Genomic DNA, 13,465 nt, shown 5'->3' on the forward strand with positions numbered 1-13,465 from the left:
CAACAAAAGATGGTTTGACTTCAATGTAGTTCAATATTAAGTAAAAAATACAAAACTCTTCGAAATGATGACGAAATATTTTAAAAACTACAGGCATGTGCTTCATTGTCTGTAACTCTTACTGGGTCTTTTTCTCGACGTCGCACAGGCGTTTGATAAAGTATGGCATAATGGACTTCTATTCAAACTAAAACAATTTATGCCAGCTCCACTATACCTTATCCTAAAATCATATTTAGAACGCAGAAAATTCAAGGTCAGACACGGAAATGCTTTCTCTCCACTGTCGAAGCAGGTGTCCCACAAGGTAGCGACCTTGGCGTTGGCTTATATACTTGACTTATATACCATCTTTACATTGGACATCCCTAAAACAGACAACACTCTACTTGCTACATTTGTCGACGATACTGCTATCCTCTCAAGTAATAGTGACATAACTATAGCTGCACAACACCTTCAAGAACATTTAAATCTTATAGATAACTGGGCCAATAACTGGATGATTAGTATAAACGAGAGTAAATCTTCCCAAGTCACTTTCGCTCTACGCCCTGGAATTTGCCCTACCATCAAACTTAAAGACAAAAGTATACCTATCTCGAACGAGACAAAGTATCTAGGTATAATTTTAGATAAACGTTTAACTTGGAAACCCCATCTCCAAAACAAAAGGAAACTTGCCAACAGTAGACTCCATCTCTTCCGACCTCTTCTTAAATCTAAACTGAATCTAAAAACCAAAATGTTATTGTATAATACAATGATCAGACCTGTCTGGTCGTATGGTATTCAAATATGGGGGATGGCCAAACCCTCAAACATTCGCCCCATCCAATCTTTCCAAAACATTGCCCTACGTACTTTAACTGGTGCTCCATGGTACATGACAAACCTGTCACTTCACAACGACCTCAAAGTAACTAATGTCAATGACTACGCCAAAATTCACTACCACCATATACACTCCCAACTCAACTCCAGTACTAATCCTCTCATTAAAGATATGGCTTCACTGCATATCCCAGGCAACCCCCCTCGAAGGCTCAAACGAAATTGGAATCGAGATCTCCTTAAGTGATCTAAATCCAACTATAAGTTCTTAGGTGTTACCAATGGGCGACTTCCTTAAAAGTTGTTCTTTAAAAAAAAAAAATTATTTATATATTCTATATCAAAATTACTAAATGTGCTTGTTGTACAGATTGTTTTTGAATAAAAAAAAAACTTACTGAAATACACCACCGATGTTAGGGCACGTTTACCGTTGTGATACACTTACCCGTGTTGGAAACGACGTGAAACATTCGGCTCTGGAGAAACTCCACTATTTCGTATTGCAATAAACCGTTCGAACCGGAATCGGCGTCCAAAGCTTTGATTAGCATAGGCAATGTGTCATTGAGAAGGACCAACGAACCGATCGGTGCAGCTTCACTGATGACGCCTTTGTAGCTTGAATTCACCAGCACGGGAGAATTGTCGTTTCTGTCAAGCACATGCACCGACACACGACAGACAGCTTTCGAACCAGCCTGTAAAAGACAAAACAGTGATGAGGGGGAATTAAATTTTATTCAAACTCAATTTTATTGTAGCGCATATAGTGATATATATATATATAATATATTATATACATATAGAGAGAGAGAGATAACCGCCGTGACTGTGAATTAAATGTATCATAATATATATTATCATTATATCTTAAGACGTGTTATGGATACACTTTTAAATATTAATGTCTGCTCCAGCAAACGCGGATAGGAACGATTAGACACAAGATGTGAAATTAATCAAATAATTATAAAACAAAAAATTATACAAATAACAGTACAACATATTCTTAACATTTTTAGTTGGGAACAATATATGAAATTATAATGACTGTATTACACTACTTCCTCAGGGTGTGCATACGTTCTAATATTTTTATTTTATTTTTAAATACCACAGTAAAAATCGTTAATACACCATGTATTCACCGATGTCATTTTCAGGGATCAGTTATTGGTTCAGTATATAGGTAGCATATACTCATGTCCAATTAACAAAAATAAATTTAAAAAAAAAAAACCTCATGTAAATCGAGTTAGCAGTTTAGGAGATTATCCCGGAATAATAAATGTGACTTTCTTTTATGCAGATACTCGCTTAATATATACAGAATAAAATATGTTGAAATAAATGCATACAAATATGCGATAAAAAGTCATGCTATTGAATTCGAATTTACATATTGCAATAATTATAGTAGGTATGTACGAGACCATTGGATTCCGAGCAGCGAGTTAAAATCATAATAATTAAAACCGCAGTGGCGGGTTGTCGTTTCCGACGCTCATTACCATATTCGTAGCAGTGACGCTCAAGTTGTACACGTGACACGATTCGTAGTCCAATGGCCGTTTGGTGACCAACACGCCGGTGCTGGGATTCACCGCGAACAGGCTGTACGTGTCGCCCTCGACCAGTTCGAACAGCAGAGATGACGTGCTCCTGGCTTGCAGACGTTTGATCACGGTCCCGGACGGTTCGTTCTCGTAGATCTCGGCCGATTCTTCGGGGTTGTTGAACCTTTTTTAAAAATCGAAAAAAAACCATCAATACATATTATGCGTAGTTATATTTATATTAAAAGACTATTCCACTTACTTGGGCGGAGCGTTGTCGGCCATGACGACCATTATGTACACGGGTATGGTCGAGTACAGCGGCGGCGAACCCGAGTCAACGGCTTTCACGATCAATGTGTATTCTGACGACACGGACATGTCCAACTCTTTCATGACGTGCAGTGTGCCTAGCTTACTGTCGATGCTGAACACGTTTCCGATGTTTCCTGCAGTGTTTAAGGTGTTTCGCGGGTTAGAAAAACGCAGTCAAGTAGTCACACGATTGGGGAGAGGGATGTGCTTTAATTTTATATTTAAAAACAAGACGCTGGGGGCTTTACATCATCTTCATTGTAGTCATCAATCGTCCACACATGAATAATAGGTAGTGTAAAATAATATAAAATAGAACTATTTGACAACATATTTTGTATTGGTATCTGTCATCATAAAATATAGCACCTTCATACATGTTGTCTGTATAACAATAGACGGAAAGATGGTGGGAGGGGTTAACACTCAAAACACCCCATTGGATGTGATACTCCATATAGAAATGCATCTAACACGAGACGTAGTGCAGTATTTATTTTTATTTTTTCGTCGGTCCATATCGAATCAGAATTGCGAAATTTATTCCGGTTGATAGCTAGGAAAGAGCTGAGCTAGAGTTGTATATAATGGATAAATGTATAATTTTATTTTATCATCTTTCCTTGCAGTATACTGTCAGTATAAAATACGCGTATTTCGTTTTATAAATATTTACGACCGAAACGATGATGATATCCATTTATATATACGAATACTGCAATTATACTTGTTAATTTATTTATATACCTAATATTTTTTAATAATTATAATTTAACGGTCATGAGCTCGAGATATGCGAGAGACGTATTATTATTAAAATACATCATACAATGGTATACCTAATAATGAAAATACTGAAAACGATATTGCAATTGGTACTTCTTCATCATGACGTGGGAAATTTAATATATATACAGGGTGATTCTTTTAAGTGGGTACACTAATTATCTCGAAAAGTATTTACTGTTTTCAAAATATTTTTTTACATGGTTTCAAGTTGTTCAAAAACCAATGTTTTTATTAAAAAATTATATTTTTAAATATTTTTTATCCTTATCGTTTTTTAAGTTTCTTACTTTTTTGAATGACGATAAACATAGAGTTTTAATTTCATATTCCAAAGCAGAATATTTTTCTAAGTATTTTGATTCATAAAAATCGAATTTAGGACGAGTAGTTTATGAGTTATATGTATTTAAAGTTTAGACAAACGGAGTAGTGGACAAACATTTTGCGGGGTAACCCCGTATCACTCCACTCTGCCAATCTAAACTTTAAATACTTATAACTCAAAAACTACTAGCCCTAAATTCGATTGTTATGAATCAAAATACGTAGAAAAATATTCTGCTTTGGAATATAAAATTAAAACTCGATGTTGTCATTCAAAAAAGTAAAAAACGATAAGGATAAAAAATATTTAAAAATATAATTTTTTAATAAAAACGTTGGTTTTTTAACAACTTGAAACCATGTAAAAAAATATTTTGAAAAAAGTAAATACTTTTCGAGATAATTAGTGTACCCACTTAAAATAATCACCCTGTATATACATAGGTATATAAAGTTGTGACAAATATGGGAGAAACTTACCGGATATGATTTGATACGATACGGCAGCGTTTTCGCCGTGATCTTTGTCCGTGGCTAACAACTGCAGAACACTAGTACCCACGGCTGTGGTTTCAAATACCCGGCCTTGCACGATGTTTGAGCTGAATTCGGGCGCGTGATCGTTGCTATCGATCACCGTGATCAAGACACGGGCAAAGTTTTTTTTCGACGGGGTGCTCTGATCTTTGACCACCACGGTCAGCTCGTGTCTGGCAATACTTTCTCTGTAAACGTTAAGTTCAATAATGTTTATCCGCAGACCGATACCGTTCACGCGGGGTGAACTTTGTGTCGTTGAAGTGTTTAAAAAAAAAAATTATGGTACGAATGTTATAAATGTTTAATGCAATAATATAGAGGAAAGCTCATACATGTTAATAAGACGTGATGGTATGATAGCGAACGATACAAATAAATGTTATTCGAACGTAACTCAATACCTATAGAGAAGAACATTTAAGATTTAAACAGTATAAGTTTCTCTTAGGGAAACACAATCAAAAAGTAGTAAAAAAAATGACTAATATTACAATGCTCCGCGCTGCATGTATATTCAAATGAGTACATTTCAGTTATTTCGTGGCGTTCAGAAAATATAAATCTTAAGATTAAAAATCATCTACTATTAAACACTATATTTATAAAGTGGAATTTCATTTAAATTAGATTCATATCAAATAAGAGACAGGTACCAATAATTATAGAATACGCATGTACCTATATAATATCATACCTGTCCAGCGGTTGTTGCACAGACACGACTCCCGACTGATAGTCGACTGCGAACGATTTGACCGAGTTGACGTGCTGCGCGCTCTGTATGCCATACAACAGCCTCAGGTCCTGGTCGTCGTCGGTGGCCATCAGTCGCACGACAGGCGAACCGATCTCCGCGTTTTCCGTGACGTTCACCTCGTACAGGTCCTGCGAGAACTTGGGCCTGTACTCGTTGATGTCTTTGACGCTGACGAACAGTTGTGTGGCCGTCGTGTACACGCCATCCGTCACGGCCACGGTTAGGTTGTATTCTTTCTGCGTCTCCCAGTCGAGTTGCCGGGCCAGCAACACGTTGCCGTCGTCTTCGATCATGAAATCCGAATTTGGGTCACCGCCTTTGAAAACACAAATGCGCATTTGTCAGCAGCGTCAAATTATTATTATATACTAATATACGTACTACTACGTACATAATATGCGCAGTGGCGCAACTAGGATCTATTTTCGGGAGGGGTATATAGTTAATCATATAACAAAATAAATGAACAAAAAAAGGTCTTTACTTTGAAATATTTGACTTTTAAAAACATTTCAAAGGGGGGTCACAACCCCTAAATCGCTCACCCGGTTGCACCACTGAATATACGCAGTGTTCTATGGTGATAAAATATAATTAAGTTTACTTAGAGCTTATATTTAGGTATAAACCAGATAACATAAACCGTCTTTTGTGCATCCGTATGCACGCCCATACATACGTCGACGCCTACGGTAACTGCGAACTAATACTAACCTAACCTATATAGCGGATATTGCAGTGCTGAGTACTTTGATATAACATAATTTACTCGTATATTCGTGGTAAAACGTTTTAAATACGTGTATATGTATATATTACGTGTTTATGATTAATACAAAAACTTTATTGTGACCAAAAATGTATATACTGGTTTATTTTATTTGAATGCGATGCATATTATATATAAAACCATATTAATAGTATTTTAAAAATTCACAAGTGCAATTTATGGCTACCTATACAGTATTTTAGAAAGATTGTAAAACTTATAACTGTTAAAGAAAATTCGAAGTAATCCTTTTGAAAATAATAAAATAAAAACCTTTAATACAGCGAATGATAATATATACATATATGTCCACAAAGTTAGTAGAAAATATTATAGTACAGAAAACAGCTTGTATCTGATTGAAATTTATGAAATAAGTGAAGAATTGCACTTAAGTGCTTACAAAAAAAATAAAATAAATTTCACAAAGAATTTAAAATATAAACATTAATAAGCATTTTATAGTTATTTAGGATTCGAAATGAAAAAAATTAATAGAATTTTGGTATTGGGAATAGACGCTAAAGACAACGAATAAACAAAAAATTGGTTTCGTTAATATTCACTTTTAAATATCATAAATATAAATAGTGCTTTCCACTTGAACGCGTAATTGTGTTACCGGGTGTTTTGAAGTTGGAATTAACAAAACAATATCTAGGGTTTTTTATTGTAATAGAAAGCCACAGAAAAGAAGTATGGGTGATTAAGTTGTTTTAGAAATAATAGCACGGTAAGAGAGGTGGTTAAGTCCTTTCAGATTAATAAAAGTCGCGTTTTTGTTGTAGTTTTATATTATACTCAAATACTAATGACTAATAATATATGCTCGTTATAGAATTGCAGCTAGTCAAATATTAGCGAACATTTGAGCTAGAGGATTATTGCAAAGAACTTGAAGTGATTATAAAACAATCGTTTAATTGATGACACTTACTTTCGATCCGGTACCAAAGGTAATCCTGGTCTTTGTCCACAGCATTGATAAGTGCCACTATGTAGCCAACGGTATCGCTTTCTGTAATGTCCACTTTTTGGTTAGGATTTTGGATTTCAGGCACGTGTTTAGAGTTCTCAGGTATTTTCAGCACTTCAACGATTACTTTAGCTACGGCACTCATGTTTGGAGACCCGTTGTCAGTGGCTCTTATCTGAATCACGAACAAATTGTCAATCTGATATAGGTGGTACTATAGTAATATCTTTGTTAAACTATTCGTATTCGAGGTAATTTTGGTTTTCATTTTTTTTCCAGTGAAATACGACGACCCCCTCGTTACAGTGGCGCATTTAGACGTTAAGCGCCCTGGGGTAACATTTTACAAGCGCCCCCCTCCCCAAGAAATATACATATAATATATTTGTATTTGTGTGTCTTGGTTTAACATATCTAATACTTCATCTTTATCTATTAAACAATAAAATACAATTATTTAATTTCAAACATAAAATAAATACAATTTTAATTTAATTTCTTTCTCAATATTTTTACCATTTTTTGTAGTTATGCTTTCCAGAACTGCTTACATTTGAATAATTTAAGTTCATATTTATTTGTGTAGGTAGGTTTACTATATTTAATTCATCGAGTTTCAGTTTAATATTATTATTCAAATTTATTATAATAAAAATTCAAAATATTAGTTTTGAAGTACCTATACTAGTTTTTTACAAATTAAAATCTGTTTTCTAAATTAAAATCCATCAAACACACTTTTGTCTGGTATTTTGGTTGTTTTACATGTTTTTATCGACCTGCTTCAGCCTCCATAACTTAAACTAGTTAATAAAATACAAAAATTGGATCATTATAAATGCCAATAGTTATAAGAGACAATAATCAGATAGTGTATGATAGGTATAATATAATGGTCCAATATTAATATAAAAAGGGAATTTGGCATTTTTCCAAAACAGGTAGGTACTTTAAATAATTAAATACAAAATAAAATAGATAGATTGCAAACAAATTTGAAAATTGAAAATTTTTCACTGAATTGTTATTTGTTTTTATACTTTAATAAAAACAACTTACTTAATTAGTTGATGGCTTGAACATACTATCTAATTTTCTACATTTCTTGATTAATGCATCTTGTTTTAATTTTTTAATTTTTGCTTGCTTTCTATATCCTGAACCACTTAGTTTTTTTTTAGCTTCCATATTTAAAATCCACTTACTAATAATCTATTAGGTACAGAATTTAGTAATATAAAACTTTATAATACTTAATCACGTACAGTGCATAGAACCATACACGTTGGAAAGTATAACGAATTATAAACAATAAAGAGTAATAAATGGTAAATCAAATAACACTGTACAATTACCGTAATCACCGTCAACTTGATACACAAGACGCTGTCAGAAGACAGTTTAGTAGTTTACTGTTAATAGTAGATTGACAAAAATAAAATAAGTGATCGACAACGTTCGGCAGTCGGCGATAGGGAAAATATTTATGGATATTATGTTATTTTTAACTTGTATTAACTGATAAATTGTAATTGCCGCCACGGGTGATATACCGATATATATATATATATAAATAAATCATAGATATTTATATCCATGATCGTCGCAATCCCGTTCAGCCGTGACCCGTAGGAAAACCGTTTATAATCATAGACCTAATGAATTATGAGTAAAATGTCTATGTTTAATTTATAATATTTATTTCTATTTTGTGTAATAATTATATCAAACAAAATATAAATATTTCAATTCTATGTAGTGGTAAACTGTAAAAAAATTTCCGCCCCCTAGCACTTTGGGAATCTGGCGCCCGGGGCACTTGCCCCAGTTGCCCCCCCTTAAATGCGCCACTGCCTCGTTAGCACTAATGAGATGTTATAGAAAATAAATAATATGTATCCTACATGTTTATTGCATGGGTTATGCGGAGATTGCGTTCATTAACAATACACGAGTCGATTTCTGCGGTTTAAGTAAAAGGGTGTACATTGTATGTATAAGTGTAATGTATATGTATTTATATGTGTGCACACATTATCCACGTGGTTGACTTATTATAATAAATGAGACTATCCAATTATAAAAATGTAGAAAAATAAAAAAATAATTGTTTTTATCAAAGAGAAGATAATTATTTTTAAGAGTAATCTTGTTAAGAAAAAATAATATTTTTTTTTAGATTATGTAAAAATTGGGATAACTTTTTGAGTATCTGTCTATATATCTTTATAGGAATTACAATTTAACGAATCTGTTATAACAATATAAATTATTCATAATATACATAATATATATTATATATTATTTTAATATAATATGGCATTGCAAATAACATTATGTAGGTATTCAAATATTTTTTAAATGTAACATTATATGAGATGAAATATGCCGTGAATATTATACCTGTACAATATATATATATTATATTGTTTAGAATATTCACATAAAACTTTGTCGCGATTCGTGTAAAATTGAAAAAGTTATAAACAAACAAGTATTTGTAAGAAAGTAACTTAAAGATCAAAATTTTCTGAGCTTATAAAATTTATAATAATTCAGATTTGAATTTAAGCTTAACGCAGCAATATTATATTCTGGCAAGTATACGAGTACGCACAATATATATACACAGCGGGCAATAAAAATAAACGCAAGATGGATATATTATACAAAAATATTAATAGACAAATAAATAGTAATTAATATTTCATGCTAAGACTTTAATGGATTATGAATCATTAATTATTTGCAATTTATTCCAATTTGTTTTGAAATTATTATAAAAGGAACTATTGTACATAAACCTCTATGCATTATACCTAAAAGATATTCAATAACTCTTGGAGCCTATAAATATTAATATATTTTGTGGTTTATAATTTAAAATATACTTAAAAGACTTTCGGATAAAACAAAATAAAAATGTCCGAATGACGAAGATTAAAAACAAATCTGCTAGGACTGCGCGGAAGCTAAACGATTTTCGTGATTTAAACCCAATACAGTAGTGTAAAGTGGAATGAATCCAAGATACGGATGAGTTTAGATGTTCGATTCAGAGTAAATAATGATGGTTCGAACACGTATATGTGTCAAACAAAAAAGTTCTTTTTTCTCTCGAGGAAAAATGTGTTTGGCTTATACATCGAGATTTCGCATGAAAATAAATTGGATTTTGATGTTTTCATACCAAAGACGACCGCGACAACGTATATATATATATGCATGGAACGAATAATGGTGTAATAAACCAAATGGCATTATAATCAGAATAGTATTAAAGGTATATACGCCCTCTGCTCCGATACGCATATTGGTAAATAAATTAGCATTAGAACGGAAAATGCGGTCTGAGTGAATATTATAAGTCATTCTTTGCCGGTATATTCAAAACAGAATAATTAATTGAGTTGTCACTTAATACGAAAGAAAAATAATATCACTAAATTATTTCGAAATAAATGAATGAATAAATAAATTTTAAACAATGAAATCACATTCCAAATTATTTAAATTTTTAAGGACATTTAAGGAATATTACGTGGCAGAAAGAGATTTAAAGAGGGTGGTTTTTATATGTAAAAAAGAGTTGGTCACTTATATATGACCATATGGGACATATATTCAAAATGTATAATTTTTTTCGAATGAAAACCATATTTTTTTTGACAAATTATTAGTCAAATTACTTAATTGAAAATTTTGATGAATCAAATTCGAACTAGTCGTTTTTATGGTTTCTATTGAACTTGATGTATTAAGGATAATAGGTTTATGATAACTCGTTTGAAAACTTAAGTACATTATTAATCTATCAACATTTTATAAATTGCATGTCATAACAGTATAATAAATGCTAGATCCAACATTTCATCTGATTTATATTTGTGTAAAACATTTTAAAGAAATATTATCTTTAATTTATAGGTAAATATTAATTACTTCAGAAGGTTATTAATCGTTCAAATTTTGATTTAGTTACATCATTACTTTACAAAAAATATCTGTTATCTGCTTGATAATTTAGTGAAAAAAAGTTGATTCTGATTTGAAAAAAGTAATTTGTATCAATATAGACTTAAATTGTTTAAATAATCTAAATTTCAGGAAATATGGCTCGATAAACATGCATATCACATATACTTAAAAATGTCATAAATCATAATTTGAATCTATTAACTAATTTAAAAATTAGTCAAACACAAAAAACGTTTATTAGCCCAAAAACATAGTTGATGAATCATCATGCATATAATATGCACACGTTATAAAATAAAATTACGTTATCAAAAATAATATCATGGTATTAAATTTAGTAATTAAATTAAAGATACTATATTAGAAATAACTTTTACATATAGAAGTAAAATATTGAAATTTAAATATTGTAGAAGTGCATCAAGTTCGAAACTTAAACCTCTTACAAATATACTTCCGGTTAATTATAATAGTTCATTGAAAATATTAACCTTATTATTTTGTGTCATTCAATTAAAAGCTATAAGATTTAGTGTAATTGAACGGGACAAGTCTTGTAACAAAAAAAAAAAAAAAAACGAATAGACAATAATAAAACTAGGAACAAAATAATTTCTAATATTAGAGTATGTATTTAATTTTTCTATATTGATGATGAAATATATAATGTTGTTTACTACCACATGGTATCTATATAATAACATTATGGTTTATAGAATGTTATTGATTTTAATGGCTTTGTTAAATACAAAATGACATCTCATGGCTTCGTAAAATTAATTATGACGTGCATTTACGAAATTTCATTACGGGCGTTTAAAGCGGCATATAAAATTATTAATTATCACACCAAGCTGTAGTAATAGATGTTAATATCATAAAAATCATAAGCTTGTAAAAAAAATCCTGATAATATTTTATTTCAAATATTAAAATGGACCAATTATAATATTATTTTGTAATATACTGTTGTTGAAGGTTGAATAATAAATAACAGTCATTACAAAACGTCTTAGTTGTAAAAGTTTGTAATTTGTGGAATGAAACGCTGCAGTAAAGATTTATTTCCACACACATATACACATCAAACGATTTTTCAATTATTAAAATATCAATTATTATTGGTACCAGTTTCAAATTAGATTTACTTACGTAGAATGAAAAGTCTTGGTTTCCTCGAAACGAGTGATCTGAATATATTACACCGGTGTCGGGTTCCACAGAAAATATATCGTCAGATCCTTGTGCGGCTTTCATGGTGTACGTCAACCTAGCATTCTCTCCAGAATCCTTGTCGCTGGCAACGATCTATATAGACACAAAATTATATACAAATACGTATAAAAACCAAGGAAACTATTTGCACATACCACTACCGTAGAAATTAATAAGTATTTTTTTAAATTATTATATGGACGAGCATCATAGATAATTTAACGATATCCGTTAAGGTATTATAGGTCATATTGTTTAAAAAGCACCTATTTGTGGGTAAAATGATTAATGGGAGAAGCGAGAAGTAGGTGGAGTAGGTTTAAACTTATGTACAAGTGCTTTATTATTTTGGCAATTACTATAAATAGTTTCTAAAATGACTTTTAAAGTTCGCCAAAAGATCTTAAAAAAAAAACCAAAATCATATTATGGAATATACAGAGTGATTATTTGTAACGCATGAATTTAATTCTCGATTATTTTATTTTTTTTATTTTTAATTTTAAATACTTTTCAAGGAGTAAGTTGAAGCCTCATCTGTATAATTGTTTTGAGCGAGATTTGTTAAGGAAAATATACAAATTTTGCCAAACAATTAAAAAAATATCTATATTGTATGTTTATAAACCGTATTTGATCAGTTATAAGTTATAAACATATAATTGTTTGAAGATGACTTTGTCTCAGTGGTAATATTATTTTTTTTTGCAGGAAGAGTCCAATCAAGAAATAAATTTCAATTAAATTTTTGTTGTTAATATGCATTCAAATATTATAATTTAAATTTAAACAAGACGTCTTGATTATTATTCATTAGGTTGGTAAAAAAAAAAAGTTTAAAATAATAAAATTTGTTTATTAATAAAGTACTGTTGTATGGGAGGAAGTGAAGGGATTTCCTTCGTGTGTGAGCCTGTCTGCAAAGAACCTCACCTAATACTTATTTCGCTATATTAATTGCCCCTTACATATAATTTATATTAATTACGCCTATGATCGTGCATATCGATCTTTATCGACAGTCCTGAAAAATCGTTACAAGTTTAAACATATATAATATGTTATGATATATGTTCAAAGTTGTTGCAATAAAGTTAAATATATTAATATGTTATACTGACCCTGAACAGCGCAGGCCCTGCGATGTCATTGGGCCCGAAACACGTCCAAGGTTTTTTGTCAAGCAGTTCGTCGATTTCGGCCGTCTCCGCAGTGGCCGAGGTTGTGCTGTTCTCCTGGACCAGCGGTTCCTGAACAGGCTGTGTTTCCGGGATCTTGAACCGGTACGCCTTTTTCAACATTTCCGGGGCGTTGTCGTTCACGTCTTCGACCGCGATCACCACGCTAGTCGTGGATGATAAAACGGGCATGCCGTCGTCGATCACCGTTATCTGTCATAATAACGAATA

General features: G+C 31.6%; 1 protein-coding gene across 3 annotated transcripts in view; it reads right to left on the reverse strand.

Moving 5' to 3' along the window:
* kug (FAT atypical cadherin kugelei) overlaps positions 1-13,465 on the reverse strand; it is a 164,230-nt gene that overhangs the window by 15,559 nt on the left and 135,206 nt on the right. For all 3 annotated transcript variants that reach the window (XM_015522229.2, XM_015522223.2, XM_015522208.2), the window contains exons 7-14: positions 13,178-13,447; positions 11,994-12,149; positions 6,825-7,038; positions 5,056-5,434; positions 4,302-4,546; positions 2,656-2,842; positions 2,349-2,577; positions 1,283-1,535 (exon numbers count right to left, since the gene is read on the reverse strand). In XM_015522229.2, coding sequence (XP_015377715.2) covers positions 1,283-1,535; positions 2,349-2,577; positions 2,656-2,842; positions 4,302-4,546; positions 5,056-5,434; positions 6,825-7,038; positions 11,994-12,149; positions 13,178-13,447 — 1,933 coding nt within the window. The remainder of the gene's footprint in view (positions 1-1,282; positions 1,536-2,348; positions 2,578-2,655; positions 2,843-4,301; positions 4,547-5,055; positions 5,435-6,824; positions 7,039-11,993; positions 12,150-13,177; positions 13,448-13,465) is intronic.

This window comes from Diuraphis noxia, unplaced genomic scaffold (assembly GCF_037042655.1).
Source record: "Diuraphis noxia isolate RWA-SAM2 unplaced genomic scaffold, SU_Dnox_SAM2 contig0004, whole genome shotgun sequence".
In the NCBI taxonomy this organism is placed as follows: Eukaryota; Metazoa; Arthropoda; class Insecta; order Hemiptera; family Aphididae; genus Diuraphis; species Diuraphis noxia.